This window comes from Antechinus flavipes, chromosome 6 (genome assembly GCF_016432865.1).
Source record: "Antechinus flavipes isolate AdamAnt ecotype Samford, QLD, Australia chromosome 6, AdamAnt_v2, whole genome shotgun sequence".
In the NCBI taxonomy this organism is placed as follows: Eukaryota; Metazoa; Chordata; class Mammalia; order Dasyuromorphia; family Dasyuridae; genus Antechinus; species Antechinus flavipes.
The window spans coordinates 254,805,461-254,829,574 of record NC_067403.1 but is presented as its reverse complement, the minus strand read 5'-3'; the positions used below and the strand labels follow the sequence as shown (position 1 = coordinate 254,829,574).

The following is a 24,114-nucleotide window of genomic DNA, read 5'->3' as shown; positions in this document are numbered from 1 at the left end:
GTATGTCTAAACACACATATGTATTCATACATGTATGTATTCATACAGATATCAAGGAACATAGAGTAATACATCGTTATATCAGTCTCTGTATGTATGTATATGTGTATATATGTATTTCTTCATACACATGCACAGATATTTACAAACACACTCCTCTGCATTCATCTACCCTCATATCTGTTTTGTTTGCCTGTATGTATGTATATTTTAATACATGTATGTGTACAGATGTCAAATAACGTGCTCATATATATTCATAGAGCTCATCTGTGTGTGTATATGTACATACACACGTATAGATATCAATAACCATGCTCATATAGTCATAATCCCCTATCTGTCTCTGTGTAGGTACGCGTGTATATACATGTATCTAGACACACACACGGATCCTTACAAACACACTCCTCTGTGCTCATACGCACTTATATCTATGTGTATGTTCGTGTGTACACGTGTGTGGTTTAATACACGCGTGTGTATAAATAGCACTAGACCCGCTCACATACATCCACATGCGTGTCCGTAAGACCACGCCCTGCTTGTTTCCCCATTCTCTCTCTCCGAGCGTGGACGGCCTCTCCCTTCATCAGTTCCAGTCTTTCCCTGTGTCTGAAAATCAGCCGGCTCCGCCTTTCCCGATTCCGAGCCAATCCCGGCGAGAGCGGGAAATGATTCCGCCGGGTTTTGCCCATTCTCGGCCACACGGCTTTTATTGTCACCAGAAAATTCTCATTTCAAAAATCGCGGTTTCTCCGTTTCCGCCCCCGGCGAGGCCGTGGGAGGCGCTTTAAGGCCGGATCCTGCTGAGTCTCTGTCCTGGCCTTTCCTCTCCCGCTTTCTTGGACATTTCCGGCCTCCTTCTCTTCCAGCCACCTTTGTTACTGTTTCTCACCCATTAGACAATTTTGAGTCACTTAGAGGAGGTAAAACCGTCATTTTTAAATTGTGCAGGTGACTCCTCAGCCTCAGTTTCCTCACCTGTAAAATGAGCCCAGCCCCATCTGGCAGGGGTGAGCATTAAGGGGGCTTCTCTGAGCCTTAAAGCCTCCTACTATTGTGTTAGTGTAGAACTATAGGATTTATTACATAACTACGGCCACTATCGGGACCAACAAGAACGATTATATTGAGGGCAGCAGCGAGTGCGGAGCCTGGAGCTCCTGGGTTAAAGCCCAGCCTCAGGGGCTCACTGGGCCCCTGGGCCGAAGGGCGAAGCCGAGTGATCCCACACGGGGTCATGACTGAGAAACCCCCAGCGACAGCTGTGGTTGTTATTGTTAGTGGGGGGCTGCGGACGGGCTTCTGTAACTGTTCTGGCGGCAGGTTCTGTTTCGCTGCATCCCCGGCCCTGATTCTGAGGGGGCCACTGACCGCCGAGGGGCCCGGGCACGGCCCTGCCTCAGAGAAGGGCCCCGGGGGTCCCCCAGCCCCGCTCCCGGCCCCGCTCCCGGCCCCACTCCTGGTCCCGCTCCTGGTCCTGCTCCCAGCCCGCTCCTGGCCTGGCTCCCGAGCCCTCTGAGGGGGCCACTGACCGCCGAGGGGCCCGGGCACGGCCCTGCCTCAGAGAAAGGCTCCGGGGGTCCCTCGGCCCCACGCTCAGAGGCAGCCCCGCTCCTGGCCCCCCTCCCCAGGGCAGAGAACCGGAGCGGGGCTGGCCGGGGGCAGTTTGGGGCCCCCCTTTACTTACCCCATTTAAGTGCATGAGGCTTGCTGGGCACTGGCCCAGTCGAGACATTTCCCACCTCCTGGCACTTGTCTCCCCCCCCCCCCAAAGGTGGTACTGAGGAAAACCCGGAGCTCCTAGTCTACCCAAAGGAAGTGGAGAAGTCCATGCGCATGGGGCCTGGGGAGGGGGAAGGGAAGGGGGAGGGAGGGGGTCTTGCTGGGCTCGAAGAATCAGACGGAAAAGGAGACGCCCCAGAAAGTCGGACTGAACTTAAAAAACCGGGGGCCGGCTCGGGCCTGGGGGGCTCCAGGCCTTCTCTCCGACCTTTGTCTTTGCCTCAGTTTCCCTGTCTGTGAAACAAGAGCCCCCGGGGCACCTTCACCTCCACTTTGTCTCACTTTGGTTTAATTGTCTAATTAACAAGGAGGGACTCCTCAGGCCCAGGAGGCGCATGCAGGCCCCAGAACGGCCTCTAGGTGGTGCCATTGAACCGCCATCTTGTCCATCTCTGCCCACCTGCTGAGCTGAGGGCCCGGTGCCATTTTCTAGAATCCCAGAATGGAGGCCTTCAGAGCTTCCTGGCCCTCCCTGTGCCCCCAGCCCGGCCCCCCTGCCCCCGGCCCTCCCTGTGCCCCCAGCCCAGCCCCCCGGCCCTCCCTGGCTCGGGGGTCGGTCTGAGGGAGGAACTTCCTGCGTGGGGGTCCGTTCTGTGCCTCAGTTTCCTCATCTGTGCAATGGGAACCATGAGGGCCCCTACTCCTAGAGTGGTTGGGACAGGCCTGAAGCCTTTTATTCTTTCTCCCACAGCTTTCCTGAAGGGCCTGAGTGACAAGCAGAGGGAGGAGCATTATTTCTGCCGAGACTTTATCAAGCTGAAGAAGATCCCGACCTGGAAGGAAGTGGGGAAAGGTAGGAGGGGCCCCAGGGGCCGCAGCTCGGGGGTCCCGGGGACTGTGACTCGGCCCCTCCCACCGCCGCCTCGATGTCCCCGCAGGACGCCGGGCACTCCTTCAGTCCCAGGAGCTTATTGTTTACTTTCAATGATTATTACTAACAATAAGCAATACCACGAATACCGCGGACACAGTAAGCGCTGGGTGGCCTTGGGGCTGGGTCACCGGGGAGGGGGAGGCGCCCCCCGGGGCAGGGCCCGAGCCCCCGGCCAAGGCTCCCGTGACCCTTTCAGGGGCGGCCGGCAAGGAGGAGGAGCCGCAGTACAAGAAGGACAAGGCCCTGAATGACAAAATCTCGCTCTTCCGGGGAGACATCACCAAGCTGGAGGTGGACGCCATCGTGAACGCGGGTGAGTGCCGCCTCGTTTGGGGCCCGTGCCCGGGTCAGGGGCGCGTTGGGGCGTCGTGTGAGAAGCAGAGCCGGCGGCTCCTTCCCGGGGCCTCCCTGGGGGTCCCCTCCTCCGGCTCCGAGCCCCCCTCGGTGGGCCCTTCGCTCGGCCCGGTGTTGAGCCCCGCGCGGCTGGGGCGGGGGTCACACGCAGAGGCGGGCGTGGGCGCGGGGCAGAAGAGGGGGCCCTGTGGGGGCCCAGAGGGACAGAGAAGGAGCCGGGGCAGCTGGGCTGGCCTGGGCCTCCGGTGTGCCCGGGGGGCTTCCTGGTCGCTCTGCCCGTCGGGGGGCTCTGCTCGTCCCTCCAGCTTCGAGCTAAACTTGGCCCCGTGGCAGGGAGGCTGTGCCAGCGGGGCCTCTCCGGGGGGCCAGGGCCCAGCTTCGGTCCTCTCGGGGCGGGGGCAGGCCAGGGCCCACTGACTGGCTGGGGGTCTGTGAGGCCCCCAGGAGGGGGGTCAGAGGCTGGCACTGCCCTGTGCCGGGGCCATCAGAAGAGCCACATTGGGGGGCACCCCCAGCGGCCTGTGCCGGGGCCCTTCCCCGTGCCAGGCGAGGCTGGACGCTGCCCCTTGGCCTGTTGGCGGGCTCCGGGCTCGCCTCACTTTGCCCCCCAGCTCTGAGTCTGGCCCCCCCAGGCATTTCCAGCCGCTTGGCTCGTTCCTCTCTGAGGTCTCCCTCCTGCCCAGCCGGGCGAGCCTTTGGGGGCACAAAGCTCAGGGATTGGGGGCAGCCGGTGGCCGAGGACTCGTCTCTGGGAGCGGCTGAGCCCCTGTGGGGGCTCTCCCGGCCTCGGGGTCAGCCCCCTGCCGGCCCCCACCAGGGGGCGCCTAACTCCCAGCCTGAAGCCGCCCGGTTGTTAGCCGAGTAAAAGTCGGAGGTAACGAGGCCGCGTGAAGCCCGTCTGGGCCAGTTCCTGCGGAAGCTGCAGCAGGAGCCGCGTGAAGCCCCCGGGGCCTCGGGGCACGGACTGAAGGGGGGGAGGGGGCGGAGAGGAGGAAACGGGCAGGGGTCAGGGCCGGTGCACAGTCAGGCCGCCCGCGGAAGCCGAGAGCCCTCAGCCCCCACGTCCTCTGCCCGCTGGTCCCTCTGCTGTGGGTCCCAGTGCTGAGGATGGGGAGGAGGGGGCACAGGGAGGAAGACCCGGGGAATGGTGGGAATCGTCACTTCCTCATACGCTAACTGGGCCTCTGATGCAGCAGGTGCCGCCCCAGACCCCGCCCCCCCCGCAGGGCTCCCCCGGCACCTTCCCCCCCCCCCCACGTTTCCGAGGCTCCCACAGACAGGAGGAGGACGGAGAAATCGGGGAGGACGGCACCGACCAGGCTGCTGCGTCCCTGGGAAGGCCCGGCCGAGGCAGTCCTCCCCAGTGGCCAGAACGGGGCCGGATCCGTTGTCTGTCCCCCTCGTGGCCCATGAGCGCGTCCTCCGGGTCTGCTGTGTCCGTCAGCCCCCGTCCGCAGAAACCCCCACAGCCTCTCCCAACTCTTCCGCTCCGGGGTCCTTCTGCAGCCGGCCCAGCCGCGTCTCCCTCCCCCCTCCCCCCCCCGCTTCCAGAGCGGTGCCGTCCCTCAGGGTGCTCCCCCTTCGGGGGGGGGGGGCGCAGTGAGTTTCCCCCCCTGGGGAGGGGGTGGAGATGGGGGCCTCTCCCCTCTGCCATTCACCCGCCAGGCAGGGGCCCATCCGAGCCGGTGCCGAGACCCTTCCCCTCCGCCTCCCCTCCCTCAGTGGATGTGTCCCCGTCCCCGTCCCCAGGGGGCGTTCTCAGCCCCGTGACCGAGCATGGGGGCCTTTGCCCACAGAAAGTGGTTCCGTCTATCTGAGCACTTAGAGCGCCTCCTGGGGGCCAAGCGCGGTCCCTCAGAGAAGTGCTAGGAATATTCCCATTTTACAGCTGGCAAAGTGGAGGCTGGAGGCCCGGAGCTGGGAGGACAGGTGTGGAGATCCCCGGGCGCAGGATGGGGGCCCTGGAGAGTTTCTGGGGTGGAGACCCTCGCTTCCTGTCGCCCCTCCCCCTCCTCCAGAAGGCCGTGGTCTCCCGAAGGAGTCATTGTGGGCTCCCGCCATCTGTGCTGGACACGGCTCGCAACCGCTGGGGCGTCCAACACGCGTCTTAATTAAATTAGGCGGCCGAGCCGACTGGCTGAGGGAGGAAGGTTTCAGGGGGATGTTGTTCCGGACGCTCCCCGCGGTCAGCTTGGACGCGCTCGTGGTGGGCAGGGCCCGGTGCTTGGACCCTGGGCCGGCCCTGCCCTCGTCCGGCCCCCTCCGGGCCCACAGCAGGCAGGGGGAGGGGAGGCTCGGGGCCTGGGCTCCGGTGCCGTTTCCCCTTCCTCTTCCCGAGCCGGTTCCGTGTGACCCGAGAGCCTCGATCTGAGAGCCTCGGCTCGGCCCCGGGGGAGCTTTGGCTGGGCCCGGGGATCCTCGATCCGCCCCCGGGGAGCTTTTAGAAGGTTCCTGAACGGGGCCTGCGGCAGAGAAACGCCCTTGGACGTCGTCCCCCAAACCCAAGCCTCTCGTTCCCCGCCCTGTCTTTGCTGCTTCTCAGGCGTCTGAACCGGGCTGGGAGGAGGAGGCGCAATCAGCCTCCCGGGGAGGGGCTCCCTCTCTGCACGGAGGGGACGTCTGCAGCTGAGGCCGCCTGAGGGGGGTCACAGATCAGGGGGGGCAGCAGTTGTGGCGGGGGTGGGGAGAGCAGGGGCAGGGAGGGGGAGGCGGCGGAGCCGGCGCTCTGCTCTGAGCCGTCCCGTAACCGTTTTAGCCGTCGCTGCCGGTGTGAATTTGTTTTCTGATGCTCCCCACTAACAAGGCCAGCGAGCACCCTTCTGTCAGCTCCCCCTGAGCGGGGCGGGGAGCATGGGGGTCTGGGAGCTCCCCCCGAGCGGGGCGGGGAGCATGGGGGTCTGGGAGCTCCCCCCGAGCGGGGCGGGGAGGATGGGGGTCAGGGAGCTCCTGCTTGGGCTCAGCTGAGAGAACGGGGGGTCCCGGCTCAGCAGGGGCTTGGGAGGCGGAGTTAGCGACTGGTCAGCAAAGCGGGGGTGCCAGTGAGAGGCGGCGTCCTGGCTTCTGCCCCGGAAACAAGAAGGCCACGGGCCGGGCCGCAGCGCGGCTAAAGCTCTGCGTGCTCTCGCTCTTCCTGGAGGACAAGGACACACGCGTGTGTGAGTGAGTGTGTGAGTGTGAGCCTTGTGGATTTCCGTCTGCGCTGTCGGAGGGCACAGTCACGTCGATGAGCTCCCCGATCCATAACAGTCTTGGGGCACGGCTGTGAGGGGGGGGAGAGACAGAGACAGAAGGAGACATACTCACACACACGGAGAAAGAGAGAGGAGGGAGAGGGAGGAGGGAGGGAGAGGGAGAGGGAGGAGGGAGGGAGGCAGAGTCTGTTGCCTTACCCTGGCCTTTTGGTCCCGAAGTTTTTGGCCCCTGGGTGACAGGTGCCCCCCTCACCAAAGAGCCGCTCGCGGGCACGAGGACGACGGGCCCGTTTCCCGTCACTGCGTTGGCGGGGGAGGCTGAGGGACAGGGCGGCAGGAAGATCTGGAGGAGATCTGGGGCCGACTGGCTGAGCTTCCTCCGACAGAGCTTCTGCCTCTGGGCCGGGCCAGGCCGGAGGGACCCGACCCTCGGGCTCCGGGGCGTTTGGCTGCCGTGCTTGCCTCCCCAACGTAGTCGGGATGAGTGTGTGAATCACAGCCAGCCACAGGCCACAAGGGAACGAGTGTGAGCCTCCCCTCGCACAGGTGGGCCTTCCCCTGAGGGAGGCGGCGTCCCGGGGCAGAGGGGGATCCTGTGGCGGGGGGGGATCCTGTGGCGGAGGGGGATCCCGTGGCGGAGGGGGATCCTGTGGCGGGGGGGGATCCCGTGGCGGAGGGGGATCCTGTGGCAGGGGGGGGATCCCGTGGCGGAGGGGATCAGCTGGGTGCCAGAAGACGCAGACATGGCTTTGAGCCCTGGCTATTTTATTGCCGGGCCGCATGATCTTGGGCAAGTCCCTCCCGGTCTCCTCTAACATCGGAGCCTGATCCTTCAGGTCCTGCTCTACATCTGCTTTCTCCTCTCCCTTCTCAGTGGCTCACTGAGGAACTTACTTACTCCTGCCACGTCTCGGACGCTCTCACACACCCTCTCGCCGGGGCTGGGGATATAATGGTAAAGACCAGACTCTCTGCCTTCAAGGAGCCGTTTTCCTACCAAACCCTGACCCTCCTTTGAGGGGCTCCTCGCCGTCCCTTTTTAATGGCATTTTTGTTTTCCCAGACTCTCGCGGGGGCGGCTCTCGGCCTTGGCCGCCGTTTCTGCCGGGAAGCCGTCGCGCTGCTAACGGCAGAAATTTCCCAGAGTGCTTTTTCTGCGCCTCTCTAATGGGCTTCCACACTTTACGGGTTCCATTAGCTCATTAATTCGGGGCAACACTAAATGTTTAATAAGGATCTACCGTAGCTTAGGTCACGCACGGACTCGAGTCACAAAAACAGAAGCTCCTTCCCGGGCCTGGTGTGTGTGTGGGGGGGCAGCGAGAGCCCCGGGCCCCGGCGCCATGTTGGATGGGGGGTGAGGGAGCGGAGTCGGGCTGGCCCCGTGGGGAGGGGGAGGGGAGAGGAGAACCAGGCCCATCCTGGGCGTGCCCGGTTTGTGCCGTCCCCGGGATGCCCATTTCCAGATGTCATCAAGGCCGGGCGAGATGGAAGATAAGTGGATTTGAGAATCAGCAGCAGAGAGATCATAATTAAATCCCTGGGAGCTGATGAGATCACCCGGCGAAATAATGGGGGGAGGGAAGGAGAAGGCCGGGACAGAGCCCTGGGGGCCTCTGGGACCCCTCCCACCTGGGATCTGCCCAAGTTCTCTGTGCGCTGGGGAGAGGAGCTTTGCTTTTATCCGTGGAAAGGGAGCGCTGGGTTCGAACCCTGGCCTCGGCCCGTATCGCGGGTGACCTTGGACAGGTCACTTTACCGCTGTCTCCACAACGAGGGGGCCCCCGGGGCCCCCAAGGTCCTTTGGGAGCGAGAGTCACCCCGAGGTCGGATCCCAGCCCGCCCCGTTCCCTCGGCCACCGGAGCTCTCCCTTTGCCGCCTGCATCTCTGGTTTTCACTTAATGGGAGAAAACCAGACTGAGCGTGTGCCAAGGGGCCGGGCCCGCCTCTGGCAACGTCAGGCGGGTCCTTCCGGAGGTGATGTGGGCCGAGGCCCCTCCCTGCCCCCTCCCCGGGCATCATTCTGGGCACGCTCGTGGGCGCTGCATGTGAGGGGTGGCTGCTGGGAGCCTGCTGGCAGTGAGCTTCTCACCCCCTCAGCAGGAGGGAGCAGGCCCCCTTTGTGCCAGGCGCTGTGCCCACCACGGGGGCATCGAGACACCGAGGATGCGGTCCCTGCCTTCCGGCTTGAGCTCTGTCGGGAGAGAGGCCGTCTGCAGACGCAGTCCATGCGCTGGCCGCCCGGGGTCTGGGGGGTCCCAGATGAGGAAGTGCCCTCTGCCGTGCAGGCTGGCGAAGGGCAGGGAGGAAGCATTTATGGAGCGCCTACTGTGTGCCTCATCCTCGTCCCTGAAGGCCCAGGGTCACTGCGCTGAGCCTCAGTTTCTCAATCTGAAAAGTGGGGATGGTCATGCTTGTGGTCCTTTCCTCCTAAGGCCCAACAGGCTGGCGCCTGCAGAGCTCTTGCCGCGTGGTTCCCACTGCAAGGACTGGCTTGGCAGGGGCTGAGATTTGGGAGCCCCCCCTCCCTCCTGGGCGGTAAGGGTGACATCAGCCTCCCCTCCCTGGGCCTGTAATTCAAGACGAAACAGCCTCGTTTGCCCGTTCCGGGCAGGGCGAGGCTGGGCCGTGTCTGGCTTTGCTGCCTTTCTGAAGGGAGGGGACGTGCCCAGGGGACCGGGCGGGCAGAGGAGGCTGGGGAAGGGCCGACGGCCTGGCTGCGGACCGTGCCTCGGAGGCGGCTGCAGGGCTCTCGTTCACCTGCCGGGGCTCAGCCCTTCCCGAGGGGCCGGGCCCCTCCCCAGGAGGGTCAGAGCCCCCGTCCCGGCCGCGTGTCCGTCCCCCCGTCTGTCCCTCCATCCTGCCGTCCCCATTTCTCTCTCCATCTCTCCATCCATCCCCCCTTCTCCCCTCTTCTTTTCTCTCTCTTTATCTTTATCTCCACCCATCTCCCTCTCCCTCCCCTGCCCATCCCCCTCTCTCTCCCTCTCATCCCCCTCCCTCTCCCTCCCCATCCCCCTCCTCCCTCCCCTCCCCATCCCCCTCCCTTCCCCGCCCATCCATCCGTCCCCCTGTCTGTCCAGCAGCTTCTTCCTCTTGGCAGCTCCGTTTGCCGTAACGGGCCAGACTTTACCGCTGGTGACCGAGCTGTGGCAGCCTTGATTAATTATCAGGGGGAGAGGCTGCAGCTGCCGGGGACGGGAGGCTCCGGGAGCGAGCACGGGAGGGCATTGTGGAGCAGTGGTTAGAGGCGGGGAGGCCCGGGCTCGAACCCTGCCTCAGACACTTCCTGGCTCGGGGGCTCCGGGCAGGTCACCCCCCCTCGCCTGCCTCAGTTTCCTCATCTGCAACATGAGCAGGAGAAGGAAACTCCGGCCTCTCCTGTGTCCCTGCCGAGAAAACCCCAGTGGGGCCACAGGCGTGGCCGAAGTGCATTTATCTGTCAGTGAGCACTTATTAAGCCCCTGCTGTGTGCCAGGCCTGGGCTGAGCACTGGGGGATGTAGGGGAAGGTGGAACTCGGGGAGCTCCCAGCCCCACACGGGAGGTCGCTGCCGACATCCTCACGGACAGACGAGATCCAGAGAGGATCCCCAGAGACTCGGGGCCTCGGTCCCCGAAACAGCCGGGGCTCCAGCCCGAGAGGGGCCCCCGCCGTCCAGGAGCTTCCATTCTGTCAGTCGCCCAACAAGCCTCAACTCCGGCGGAGCCCGGCGGGCAGCAGGGGAAGCAGGCCGGGCAGAGCCAGCATCCGGGGGGTGGGCAAGGGGCCGTTTCCTTGGCAACAGAAAGGCCCAAGGATGGGGGGCTTTGGGCCAGGGAGTTAGTGCTGAGGAAGCAGCCCCCACTTTTGTCATCTGAAAGGCCCTCGACCCTGGGGACAGGGGAAGGGGTGCTGCCAGTAGGGTCTTCTAGAGAACTCTTCCTCCTCTTTCTCCTCTTCCTTTTCTTCCTTTTCTCTTCTTCTTCCTCCTTCTCTTCTTTTCCTCCTCTCTTCCTCTTCTTCTTCTTCTTCCTCCTCTCTTCCTTTTCCTCCTCTGTTCCTCTTCTTCTTCCTCCTCTTCCTCCTCTCTTCCTTCTCTTCCTTTTCCTCCTCTCTTCCTCTTCTTCCTCCTCTTCCTCCTCCTCTTCCTCTTCCTCCTAGCAGTGTGCCAAGGAGGGGCCCTGGGGGGGGGGTCACAATGGAAGAGGAGGAAGGAGGCCCAGGGACCTGTGAAGGGGGGGGGGGGCACTGGGATTGTTATTGCAGCTGCATCTTCTTCAGAGTAAGCGGATCCAGGGCTAATTAATCCTCTTGACACCCTGAGCTGGAGCCAGGTCTCATTATCCCTGCTAATCAGGAGGGAGAGGGAGGACCGTCTGGGGCCCAGGACTCTTGGGTTCCCCCAGGCAGCCGGGAGCGGGGAGGGCAGGTGGTCCCAGGCGCTCGGGCTCCCTCACCAAGGTCAGGGGGGTGGGGGAGGGCAGGCCTGTCTCCCGGCAGTCTCTGGAGGGGCTGCCCACCCTGCTGTCCCCTTCTCCATCCCTTCCCACCATTTCTGTCCCCCCCCCCCAGGGATCCCAGCTGAAGGGACACCGTCATGTTCAAGGTCACCCAGGTGGGCGGGGGCAGTGACCGACCTGAATCCAGCCCTGCCTTGGGACGTCCAGGCTGTCGGGGCCCTACTGTGCGATCATTATCCGATCAATAACCCTTTATGAAGCTCCTACTGTGTGCCAGGCACTTGCTGAGTACTTCACAAATAGGACATTTGAGCCTCACTGGGAGGGTTTTCTGTTGTCGTTCTCATTTTATGGTGAGGAAACTGAGGGGCCCAGAGAGCTTCAGTGACCTGCCTGAATCACACAGAGGGATTTGAACTCGGGTCTTCTTGACCTGAAAGTTGATACAAAACCGATCACCAGATCAGCCAGTAGTTAGGAATTCTCCCAGGGCCCGGGGCCCGGTTCCTTTCCTCTCCCAGAATGCCCTTCTTTAATACTAAACAACGATAACAGGAGGCATTTCACGTATCGCGGGTAATCGGGACTCGGGCTCGCCTGGGTCCCCGGCCGTGTGCCGGAGCTGTGTCCACTCCCCATCCATCCACTTGAATAACAAATAAATAAAATAATAAAAAAAAATGAACAGAAGTTTGGCAAGACTCGCGGCGTTCGCGTTGGATGCTTGTCACAGGCCCGCGGTGCTCCGTGGGGGAGGAGCCTCCCCTGGGCCTTCTTCGGGGCCCGGTTCGGGCCTGATCTTTTTACAGCATTCAGGCAAAAAGAAAGCCCCCCACTCTTAGTACGTTTTGCCTGGTGGACACTGGTTTTCTCTCTCTTCCGCCTGTCCTCTCCCCTCGGAGGAAGGAACCGGCAGAACTTAGGTCCCAGATACGCTCGGTCAGGCAGCCAGATCCCCGGGGACGCGGTGCCCCCGTCTGCCATCTTCAGCCGAGCTTTCGGGGTCCTCCAGGATCACGGCTGGTCCCCCCGTGGGTCCCAAGGCCGCCCAGATCCCCTGGGTCCCTCCCCCTGAACGTTGCTGTCGCTCCTCCTGCACTTCTCTGCTTTCCTCAGTCTGAGATTCCCTGGATGCACCTGGAGGTGCATTTGGAGAGTGAAGGGAGGCTTCTGACTGGGGGGGGGAGGGAGAGAGAACAAGCGGGATAATGTCTGTAAAGTGCTCAGGACAGGCCTGGCACATAGTAGGTGCTGAAACAATGTCCATAAAGTGCTCAGGACAGCGCCTGACACATAGTAGGTACTGAAACAGCATCAGTAAAGTCCATAAAGTGCTCAGGAAAGTGTCTGGCGCATAGTAGATGCTGAAATAATATCTGTAAAGTACTCAAGACAATGCCTGGCACATAGTAGGTGCTGAAACTATGTCTGTAAAGTGCTCTCAGTACAGCACCTGGCACATAGTAGGTGCTGTCTAGTATTTATCCTTCCTTCTTTTGTGTATTCTTTCATTCATACATTCATTCATTCCTGCATCCTTTCATTCCTGCATTCATTCATTCGTGCATTCATTTCTTCATTTGTGCATGCATTCATTCATTTGTTTGTGCATTTGTGCATTCCCTCAGATTCTGGGCCGGGGCTGTTACCCAGAGCTTCCTCTCCCACCATAGACAGAGCTGGGGTCCAGCCCGCACAAGAAACTTCCCCGATTCCAGATAATTATCCCTCCCTTCTCTCTTAGCACTTGGCCTGGCCTCCTGGCCCTCGCCGCCCCGTGGCCCAAGCCGGTTGCCTGATCCGAAAGGCTCCTTTTCTTCCTGCTCCCTCAGGCCGCAGGAGCCGGGGTCTGGGGGCGAAGGGGCCGGGAGGCAGGGGAGGCTTCCCAGCATCAGATGGAAATCCCACGTTTGATGCAGGCCCGTTGATTCTTGAAAGGGGCTTTGTTGGCTGCCCCCCCAGTGACCCCCATTTATCAGGAGTGGGCTCGGCCCGGATGCGCCCCCCCCCCCCCACTGTTGCCACGGAGTCTCCTCCGGCGTTTCCCAAGCTCGGCTCCTCCGTGGGTAGTGACCCTGCGGGGACCCCACTTGCAAAGCCCGGAGAAGCGCCGGGGAGGGGGGGTTGGTGCGATCTGGTTTCCGTCCTTCCTGGAGGATGCTCGCCGTGGGAGGAGGGAGCCCCTGACCTTTCCCGGGCCTTTGGGAGGGGACCCGACGAGCCTGGCTGTTTGTGAGCCTGGCGTAAAATCGATGTCTCACAAACTGCATTGGAGGGGGTCATGGCCCCCCGGCCCCCCAACCCCCCTTTCTCTGTTAATTGTATAATTAAAGGGACAGTTTAAAGATGGCCTGTGGGGGAACAGTTCACCAGCGGGAGCAGGGAGGAGACTCAGACCCTCACTGCCCATCTCAGCTGCGCCCCCTCCCCCCCGCCAGCCCCGCTCCCTGGGTCTCTGTGGGCCCCAACTTTTGCTGCGTGGCGGAACTATTCAAGCCGTGCTCCCAAAGTCATGGCCCTCATGGGTGTGGGGAAAGCGCTGCGGCCGGGGCTGTTCCTGCGGAAACGTGGAGCCCCTTGGGTGGGGAATAAACTGGAGGCAGATTCCAGCCTGGGGAGGACCCCCCAACATTGCTGTTTTAAAAGGGAAACCTCCTAAGGCTGGGGAGTCCTGAAGTGAGCGTGTGGGGCTACAATTCTTACGGTGTGGAGGCAGTGCCGTAACAAGGGTAGGGTGACTGGGGCTTTGTCCCAGGCTGTCAGATTTAGAGGGTACTGGGAGTGATTGCACACGTTTGGAGGCAAAAGCGATTAGATTGCACTTCCTTTTCTACTAATTCTTTCCTGATTGTTTTTAGCCCCCCGTGCACCCTTCTTCCCTCCATAATTTTAGCATATGTTTTTCTTATTTATTTTTGCTGAGGGAATTGGGGGTAAGTGACTTGCCCAGGGTCCCACAGCCAGGAAATGTTAAGTGAATGAGATTACATTTGAACTCAGGTCCTCCTGACTTCAGGGCTGGGGCTCTATCCACTGCGCCCCCTAGCTGCCCCACGTAGCATATATTTATGTATGTCCACCTGTCTTCCCTGGTAGAATGATATAAGATCCCCGGGGCACAGAAAGTGTTCTTCTCTAGAGTCTGGCACACAGTAGGTGCTTAATAAATGCTTATCCCTTGCTGATGGATTCGTTGACCTGTAGTCCGGAAGTCAAGCCCTTCCTCATGTACTTTGCAGCGTGTGCCTTTGGACAAGTGACCTCTGAACCTCTGAGCTTCAGAAAGCCCCCTCCCCTGTGGGACCGGGGACGCCCCCTTCCAGGATTGTCGTGAGAACTACGAGCTTGCCCTGGAGTGCAGGGCCGTTCTGGAGAGAACTTGACTTCCTGCCTTTGCCATCGAGAAGCTTCCCAGCATTCCCAGTAGAGATGCTAGACTGGAGGGACCTCAGGCGGCAGTTTAGTCCGGCGCCTCGTTGGAAAGGGGGGCAGGCAGGCCGAGGCGTTTGTCTAGAAATTAGCCTTTCAGGGTCTGGAGTCCCGGACGCAGCCCTGGGGCGCTCCCCCCAAGAGGGATCACTCTCCACCGACTTCGCCTGGGGAGGTTCTGGGGCAGGAGGGGCTGGGCCCGCCCGGGGCTCCCGGCCTTGAGGACTGGAGCAGGATGTGGCTGGATCCTCCCCCCTCCCCCGAGCTGCCATCCATGCTGAGTTAGAGAGAGGAGGGAGCAGGAGCATATTTCACAGCCGCAGTCCCGGCGGAGCTCGGCCCGAGTCCTTGAATCATCTGGCTGGCCCCACGTGGGCCATCTCCCGGCTCTCCACAGGGCCTCAGAGCCAGGGGCTCGGCCTTCACTGGGCATCCCTCCTCCCCGCGGCATCCCTCCTCCCCGCAGCATCCCTCCTCCCAGTGGTATCCCTCCTGCCCGCAGCATCCCTCCTGCCCATCTCCTCTGGCTCTCTCCTGGGTGCCCGCTGCTGCCCAGGCTTGGTGGGGGTGGTGTTGTTCCCAGCCCAAAGCCCCTCTGTGGGGGTCAGCCTGATGCCTCCTTCCCAAAGCTCCAGGCCCCCAAGGCTTCTGGCTGGCCAGAGGATGGGGAGGGATCTTTCTGGGGAGCAGCTCTCCCTGGGCATCTCTCTGCACCTCAGCTTTCCCATCTCTAAAATGGGAGCAAAACAACGTTTCCCTCCCAGGGTTGTGTGGGAACCCCGCGGGAAGAGAAGGAAAACCTGAAGTGTCAGCTATGAAGGCTGTGAGTCATTCCCCAGGGGGTTCAGGGTGTGAGCGTGGGGGTCCTGGCCCAGTCAGGGTAAGCTGAGGGAGCAAGTGTATGTGAGTGTGTATGATTGTGTGTGACTGTGAGTGTGATTGTGTGCGTGTGATTGTGATTGTGATTGTGCAATTGTGTGTGATTGTGTATGTGGTTGTATGTGATTGTGTGATTGTGTGTGATTGTGAGTGTGGTTGTATGTGATTGTGTGTGTGTGTGATTGTGTGTGTGATTGTATGTGATTGTGTGATTGTGAGTGAGATTGTGTGTATGTGATTGTGTGATTGTGAGTGTGATTGTGTGTATGTGATTGTATGTGATTGTGTGATTTGAGTGTGATTGTGTGTGATTGTGAGTGTGGTTGTATGTGATTGTGTGTGTGTGTGTGATTGTGTGTGTGGTTGTATGTGATTGTGTGATTGTGTGTGATTGTGAGTATGGTTATATGTGATTGTGTGATTGTGAGTGTGATTGTGTGTGTGTGTGTGTGATTGTGATTGTGTGTGATTGTGAGGGTGGTTGTATGTGATTGTATGATTGTATGTGTGTGTGCGTGTGTGTGTGCGTGATGGAAGCACAGCCTCATCTTGGAGGAGCTCTGTTTGAGGCCGCCCGGCAGGGGCACCTGTGTCAGTCCTGCCCCAGAGGGGAGATGAGGAAGGAGCTGTGACGGGCTGTGGTTGGTCACGAGGAGGGGAGGGGAAGGTTGGGGGGGCTGCGGAGGAGGGGAGTCCCCCCCTCCACAGAGCAGCAGAAGCGGCTCCTTCACGGCCCGAGTAAATAAAAATGATAAAAGCCTCCATTGCCGGATTCTGGGCGGCCGTAAATTACTTAACACCTGAAACGTCTCCGCGGCTGCCGTTAATGAGCCCGTCTCCGATGCGGCGCTGAGCGGCCGGGCTGGAGCCGGGATTGCTTCGCTCCCGCTTTGGCAGCCGTGCAAATAAGGTTTCAGGCCCCCGTGGATCTCCGAGGGGACGCGGGCTTTCATTGGGCCGTCAGCGCCAGGAAGGCCGTAGGCCCGCCGTCGGGGGGAGAGCGGGGCAGCCGGGAGGGCCGAGGGAGGACGCTGGCCATCAGACCGTCAGCACAGAGCGGGGCGCGGACGGGGCTTGGGTCCGAGAGAAAGCCCTGGGCTGGGCGCTAACCAGGGTGAGGCGGCTGGGGCTTCGGCCCCGGGGGCAGAAATGCAGAGAACAGGCAGGGCCCTCTCTGTGGGCAGCCGAGCCGCGCCCGGCCCTGGTGGTGGCAGCCTGGGCCTGTCCCTGGGAACAGGGATTCCTGTTCCTGGAGAAACCACAGCCTTCTGTGCCTCACATTCCTCTGTAAAATGCTTCCTGAGGATATGATCCCTCACCTGTTCTCAGGCCCCCGGCCCTGACATCCATGACATCCAGAATTCCAAGGAAAGGCTGCCCCCCTCCTCCCCCCGAGCCCCAGGGCTTTCTGGGAGGCTGCTGCTTCATGACTTGGGCCTCAGGCAGGGAGCTTCAGCCTGACTGAGCAGCAGAGGCTGGGCCTTCAGCATGGCGGCCCTGGAAGCCCTCCCCGGGCCCCCGTCACCGCGCCCCCATCCCCACTTCCCCTGCCCCCCCACCCGGCCCGGGGCTGCCAGGCTGGCACTCCCGGGGTGAGGAGCGGCCTCCCGGCCTCCGTGCCTCAGCCTCTGACGGGACCGGCCTCCGTCACGTCATGTTTCCAGGTTGAGAAATATCTTTGTTTCGTTTGAGCAGAAGGAAAAGCCATTAACCCGTAGCCAGACGTGAAACAGATCTAATGCAGAAGTAATGAGCTCCGATTTTAAGTTAAATTTAGCATTAACAACCGGGAGCCTGGTGAAAAATGGTGTTTTCTCCTCTCCTCCCCCTCGTTTTGGAGGGGCGAGCGCAGGCTAGAGCAGGCTGGGGGAGGGAAGAACGGCGTGAAGGCCTGAGCGACCCCAGGGGCAGAACCCGCCGGGGGCTTCCCAGACTCCCCGGTGTTCCAGCACTTGCCTCCCTGCCTCCTCCTCCCCCCCGCCGATAATCCACTGCTCACTATGGAGCGAGTCGGATGGGGGACAGAGCGGCCCTGTGTGGCCCGTGCTCGGGCCCCCGATGGACGCCCTTTGGGGGCGTGGGCGCTCTTGGATTTGTCTTCCTTGCACGGGCGCGGGGCCTGAAGCAGAATCTACGCTTAAAAACGCCCCTTGATTCATCGGTTGGAGTCTGTGGGACAGCAGCTAGAATGGTGGACCTAAGGGCAGGTTTTCTCAGAGTCTTCTCAGCCACTCCTGGAGCGGCCATCGTTGCCTTCTCTGGCTCATTTGACAGACGGGGAAACTGAGGCAAACAGAGTCACACAACTAGTGAGTGTCTGAGCCTGGATTGGAGCTCGGGAGGACGATCGCGCTCCCTGGTCCCTCCCACGTCCACCCTTGGTATCGGTCCGTTGACCTCCCAGCCTTAGTTCTCCCATCCCACAGGGGTTGGGGGGAGCACGTGAAACAATCCGGCGCTCACCCTCCACGGTCAGGGTTCTTGGGTGGGAGACCCCTTGCACTTCTGAAGCATGCAGTCTCACCCATCACAGTGCTTATCCCTTTCGTAGCCGATCAATACAAGCTCGTCTGTGGGGTGTTTGTTGATTGACTCAATGAGTGTTGAAAGGGAAATAGACGAGCAAGTGCGGCTGGTGAATGTTTACATCCCGGTGACCCCAGATCTTTGGGGTCATCGGGTTCATTCTGTACCAGAAAAGGGGTTCTTCCTACACCCCACCTAACCCTGGTCATCCGGCCTGTGAGGGGGAGCTCAGGGCATTGCCCGCCGCGCCTCCGGGGGCACGTTAGCGCAAAAAGCCGCAGCTCAGCCTGGGAAGACGGGGATTCGGCCGGACACACGAGCTCGAGACGACTGTAAAAGTTAAATCTTTCTATTTATTTCAAGAAAGCACAAGGAAGTGTAACTTGTACATTTTATATGAAAAAAGGACAAAGGGATTAAACACATTCGTTTCAACAGTGAAAATTTCAAGGCACCTACAAAGAAGGAGGCCGGAGGGGGGCAGCCGGGCACTTTGGTTTGTGGGGTCTCCGCGGGTTTTCTGGGTGGAGGGAGGCCGAGACCGAGGCCCCAGCTGCGGCTGGACAGAAACGGGGCGTTCGGCTTCCCTTGTGTCCCTGCCCGCCGGCTCTGCAGGTGCCCGGTCCCGTACCATAGCAGCAGCAGTCTGCCCACCACGGCCTGTCTCAGGAAATAGTTTTGTCCTTAAAAAGGAAGGGGAGAAAAGCGGGGCAACCATAAAGCCCAGTCGGCGGCCGTGGGGGGCTAAGCCCGGGACACTCCCCTGCTCTGAAGGTGCTGCCCCCGCGCGTCACCTGCTCCCTGTGCCGGGCCGGGGAGGGTCTGCGAGCTACCGCTTTTGGGCCCGCTCTGGTGTTCCGAGCGGCCGAGGAGGGGCCCGAAAGATGCAGCTGTGCACGGGGCAGAGGGGGACCAGGGAGGAAGCGGAGGTGAGGAGGAGGAGCAGCCACGGGCAGGACGCTGGCCAGGGATGGAGTGGCTGTGCTTGCCCAGAGAGGTGGGGAGCTTTCCCTCGCTCGCCCTGACAATGGCATCCGCTGCCCCTTGGAGATGCCCCGGCTCCAGGGAGAGAAGGCGCGGCAGGGCCGGCCAGAGGCCTCCAGATGGGGAGCCTGCATTGGGGAGCGGGGTCAGTCTTCATGGCGTTTCTTACTGCTCAGCCCTCCTGACACTTATAGGATTATGAGCCTCTTTTAAAGGGGGACGCCATGCAGTGGAGCCATCTTTCCAGAAAAAACGGTTTATAACCTTCCTCCCAGGATATTCTTTCTCTGTCTGTCTCTGTCTCTTATCTATTTCTCTCTCTGTCTCTTTTCTGTCTATTTCTGTCTCTCTGTCTGTCTATTTCTCTATCTTTGTCTATTTCTCTCTGTCTATTTCTCTGTCTTTGCTTATTTCTCTCTGTCTCTTTTTGTCTATTTCTCTCTGTCTATTTCTGTCTCTGTTTCTCTGTCTCTGTCTCTCTTTGTCTATTTCTCTCTCTGGCTCTATTTCTCTCTGTCTATTTCTGTCTCTCTGTCTTTCTCTCTATTTCTGTCTTTGTCTATTTCTCTGTCTTTGCTTATTTCTCTCTGTCTCTTTCTCTATTTCTCTCTATTTCTGTCTCTGTTTCTCTGTCTCTGTCTCTCTTTGTCTATTTCTCTCTGTCTCTGTTTCTGTCTATTTCGGACTGCCTGTTCCTCTGTATTTCTCTGTCTCTCTTTTTCTCACACATCCCCTTTCCTCAGGGACACTCAGGGACATAATTACTTAATAGGTCAGATGCCAGGTTGCCTGTAAGTACCTGTTAGCATCTGCTTCTAGCCCAGCAGGCCCCGGAGCCCCGCTTCCCTCCACGGCGGCTGCAGGAGCCCCCGCGTTCACAGCTGCGGCTCCCTCGCCCCCAGAGCAGACCCGTGACGGTGTGACAGGCCCGGGCAGCTGGACCGGTGTCTCTGCCAAGATCGCCCGCGGCCCCGCTTTTTGCTCACACGGATAACTGTTCAGAAGGGGGATGTCCAAAGCTGGGGTCGCCTCAGTTGTCCCACCCCAAAACAGCACACTGGAGATGCTAAGCGAGAGGTCAGCGCTGAGGCTCGGGCCGCTTTGGGCAGTCCCTTCAGCCCCAGGAGGGGGGGGACACTCGGGCTGCTGGTCGGCGTGCCCACCCGCTGGCTCTCTCCAGAATTGGTTTGTGGCCCTTTTTCCTGGTTAGCTGCATGGAGAATGAGCTCAATCCCCTTTCCCGGGTGGGAGGGCTCAGGCGCCACAGCAACCCCTACAGGGGGCTTCCAGGAAAGCCAGCGGGTGTTTATTTGGGCTGCCGTAGCTTATCAGTTACCGTGAATGCCTGGCAGCTCGCTGATACCTGTTCCCTTCCCCCTTCTGGGAATGCGATTCTCTTCTCTCAGAGAGGGAAACTGAGTCACGGAGTGGGCAAAAAGCTGGGCCTGGAAAACAGTGGTTGATAGCACTAGAGAAAAAAAACATGGTTAGGGAGAAGGAGCAGCCTTTTCATATGATGGATCTATGGGGCCTCCGGGAGTCAGGATGACACTGGAAGGACACCTCACCCTTGGCATCTTTTCTCAGGGCAACCCTCGCGTCTTTTACATTCTGGTTGTGACCAGGATGAGCCCAGTGAGAGGAGCCCCCTCAGAGGGGAGACGTCTGGAGGGGGGACCCAAGACGGGCAGGGATAGCAAAAGCTGGACATCTGGACCCTTGCTGAGCAGTGAGAGGGAGTCAGGGACGGTGGCAGCCACGACGGCCCCGCACAGACCGCCGCAGAGCGGCCCTTTGACCCTCAGGGGTGGACGGAGGCTAGGTTTGGAGGCCGGATGGGCGTGTGGTGGAGACCAGGAAGAAGGCGGTGCGCTTTCCAGATTTAGCCCTAGAATCCCCAGATCAGATGCGTCCTTGGCCTGGCTTTTAAAATAATTGTACCGAGAGTTGACATTTATATAGCGTTTAAGATTTGCAAAATGTTTTACATACATTAACTCGTTTGAAATATATCTATGCATACATATATACACATACATATATAGATCATCAGAAGCTGAGGGCAGGATGGGAAGGCGAGGCTGAGGGCGGGGCCGTCTCCAGGATTTCTGCTTCTGGGGAGCCCTGCGTGCTGGAGAGCACCGAATGCCAACCCAGAGCGGTCGGTGGGCTCCGAGCCTTAAGGGAGGTCGAGGCCAGAGACTCGGGGCTCAGCCGTGGGACCTGAGACGACTCCCGAGGCCGCCGCCTTCCGGTCGCCTGTGCGGGGAGAGGCCGCCTGGGTCCTTCCGCGGAGGAAGGCCGGACGGGCCGGCGGATCTCCCACCTGCCCTTGTGGGCGGCTTGTGGAAAAGGAGAAGTCGGAGGAGGCCCCTTGGCATCTCTCTGAGGCAGATTTATGGCGTGATGGTGGGACTGACTATGGGCCTTGGGATAATTGAATTTCTGAAACCAGGACACACAATAAATTTTTTTTTAAAAGCTAGGAGAATTTTTTTTTTTTTTTAAAGCAAATGGGGGATTTTAGCCAAAGACATGCTACATTTCAAAGAAATGCATGAGAAATAAAAGTGCCTCAGGCGGCCAAGGACCAGGCCAGGGAGAAGAGTGTGCTGGGCTGGAGAAGTGGATTATGGGGATGGAGAGAGAGAGAGAGCAAGAGGAGTCAGATCAGGGAGGATCTGACTAGAGAAGAGCAGCCGGCCTGAGAGAGCCACCCAGACCCAACTTGGAATTGGAAAGGACCTCTGATCCTTTCATTTTACAGATGGGGAAACTGAGACCTGAAGGGATGATAGGTAGTAAGTGATTGTTGAGAGAAAGAGTGTAAGTACAGAGCTGAAAGGGACCTAAGTCGGTCTCCTTCACAGATGGGGAAACTGAGGCCCAGCCAGTAAGCGGTGGAGCCCAGACTTGAATCCAGGTCTTGGGACTCCAGATTCAGCGTTCTTTCTAGCGCTGGGCTGTCCCGGTCCTCTCTCCTCCGAATCGTTTTTCCCTAGCTGGACTTGAGGGCCCCTGCGGATGCTTTTGTGAGCCAAGGCAAGCCTGAGATTGACTCTGCCACAGGTTCAGTCTCATGTGTGACATTTGCTAACTGTGTGACCTTGACTAAATCACTGCTTCCTGGAGGCTCAAAGCCCTCATTTCTTCCTTCCCTGGGAGACCATGAGGATCAAATGGGATAATATCTGGAACGCACACAGTCGGCGCTTAATAAATGCTTATTCCCTTTCCCTGTATCTGTAAAATGGGGATAGTAAGTAAGTACCTCATAGGATTGTGATATGAACCCCAGATGGAAAGCAGTCTCCAGCCCCCGAAGTTCTCGGTTTGGGTGGTAGGACTTTAAAGCAGGAGAGCTCCCAGTTCCGAGACATTGCTTGGGATGGACTTTTTGGCTACTCTTTGTGAGAACCTCAGTTTCTCTTTCCTCACCTTTGGTTTCTTTCCCCTACCCAACCCCTCCCAACAATGGGAGCCTGGGAGCCCAGACCCGTTAGAGAGAACCACCAGCCCCTAAGGGACCAGCTCCGGAAATGGCGAGCCAGACGGAGGCCTGAGGGCGCCGGGTCCTGCTCCTCTCCTAAACACGCCGAACCCCATCCGGGAAGCGGGGGAGCCCTGGGGGAGCAGCCTTCGCTCCACTTCTCTGCCTAAATAGTATCTTCCTGAGATGGAACGGGGCCATCCTGTGCCAGAAACCGCTATTGCAGCCCCCGAGCCTCATGGGTATGGACGGGGAGAGATGGTGAGCAGCCTCTCTCCCCTTACTTAACCTGGCAAGCCCTGGAATAAGAGTTTCCCCCAGGGTAGCTTGGCAGGGCTCAGGCCACTGGGGTTTAGGAGAGACATCTCCCAGCTGCTCTCGGAGGCTCTCGCTTTGGCAGATTAAATCCGCCCCCCCCCCACCCCCCGCCAAAAAAAAAGATCCTTCCCCCTTCAAGGAGTTGTATCACACCTAACAGAGCAGAGGTTTGGGCTGAAAGGGATTGTGGAGACTCTAGTCTAATGCCCCCAATCTTTTTTTTTTTTTGGCTGAGGCAGTTGGGGTCAAGTGACTTGCCCAGGGTCACACAGCCAGGAAGTGTTCCGTGTCAAATTTGAACTCAGATCCTCCTGACTTCAGGACTGGTGCTCTATCCAATGTGCCACCTAATGCCCCACCTTGTCTTACAGATGAGGAAGTTGAGACCCAGAGATATGACCTTGATCTGTCCTTGATCGCTCACATAGGGAGCGAGTAGCACTCAGGATTTACACCCAGGGCCTCCGACTCAGCCTAGTCCGTGGCAGACTCTTGGGTGTAAAAGATAATTTGATCTCAAGCCTCTTCCTTCACAAATAAGCCAACGGCACCTTCTCTGCACTGCACCCCCTGCTCTCAACAAGTGAACCAGCGCCTCCATCTTGCAGGCTGCGTGCCCGGCCTGTGGCCCACGTTCCCTAGACGGGAGTAAGTCTTGCTTAGTATTTGAGGGAAGGGGTCTGGCTCCCCAGAGAAAGTGAGCCGTGCTGCCCGGCATCTTGCCAACACGGGAGAGGGGCATCCTTTTGCCCCTTTCATTTTCCTTAGGGTTTTTGTCAGCCAGAGGGGCCCGAGGCGGGCCTCGAGCACGGAGCTGTTTCTTCCTGGCTCTTTGCTTGGGCTCCTGAGCTTTCTGTTCTTTCTCGAGCCTCTCCACCTTCCTGTCGGGCTCAGGACTTCCCTCTTCTTCCTCTCCTGCAGCGGGCGGCTGGGTAGGAAGAGGATGCTTTAGACGGGCAGCTCCTCGAGGCCAGAACCTGCTTTTGCCTTTCTTAGCCCAGGGAGGGCCCGGCCCTCTTAACTTAGCCGCCGGTGAGAGAGTGCTCGTGGCAGCAGAGCGATTGGAGCCGGCAAAGTAAGCAGCCTCATGGAGCCTCTCCTGGCCTGGTGGAAAGGAAGAGCAATTTGACTCTTAGCCTAGGCACTTAGTAACATGGGAGATGCTCTCGCTGAGGAGCCTGGCCTGAAGAACTCTCCTTTCCCTACTTCGAGCCTTTGATTATTGACCTTTTGGCGGGTCGGTGGGACCCAAGTCTCGCTAAATGGAAAAAAGAAATGGACTTGGGTTCACTCTTCCTGCTTTGTGACCTTGGCCCAGCCAGCACCCCACTCTGAACCTCAGTTTCTTCATCTTTAAAATAGAGGTGTTGATCACAGTGTTGTTGGAGGGGGGTTGGGGGGAGACCCCTCTTCCAGCCTGAAATGCGTCTTTTACAAGTTGATGAGATGTGTGGAGCCCATGCTCTCTTCCCAGGGTAGGATATTTCATCTCTGGACCGGAAAGAGGCGCACAGAACTGTCCTGGTGGAGAAGCCCCTGGTTCGTGGAGTCCAGTTTCCTCACTGGGCAGAGGCCCGGGATCCCCGAGACAGGGTTTTCTGTGGAGCACAGGTCCGGTTTGGTCCCCCTGCCTCCCACGCTGCCCGACCGTCTCCCAGGCCACTGCCCTGCGGTGTCGGTTTCAGACAGAACTTTCTCGGAGGAAGTCAGATTGCCAGCTCATTTTCTGAATCCCTAGAAGGATGCTTGTTATGGGAAGTGCGTCTGTGAGGGGTTATGGGTAATGCTCTGTGAAGGGTTAGTTGGGAATTCAGGGAAGAGCTGTGCTGAGGTGGTCA

General features: G+C 59.6%; 1 protein-coding gene across 2 annotated transcripts in view; it reads left to right on the top strand.

Annotated features, from left to right (window-relative positions):
- The window catches only part of MACROD1 (mono-ADP ribosylhydrolase 1), a 142,681-nt gene that overhangs the window by 8,986 nt on the left and 109,581 nt on the right, over positions 1–24,114 (top strand). For both annotated transcript variants that reach the window (XM_051967373.1, XM_051967374.1), the window contains exons 2-3: positions 2,480–2,581; positions 2,859–2,975. In XM_051967373.1, the coding sequence (XP_051823333.1) occupies positions 2,480–2,581; positions 2,859–2,975 (219 nt within the window). The remainder of the gene's footprint in view (positions 1–2,479; positions 2,582–2,858; positions 2,976–24,114) is intronic.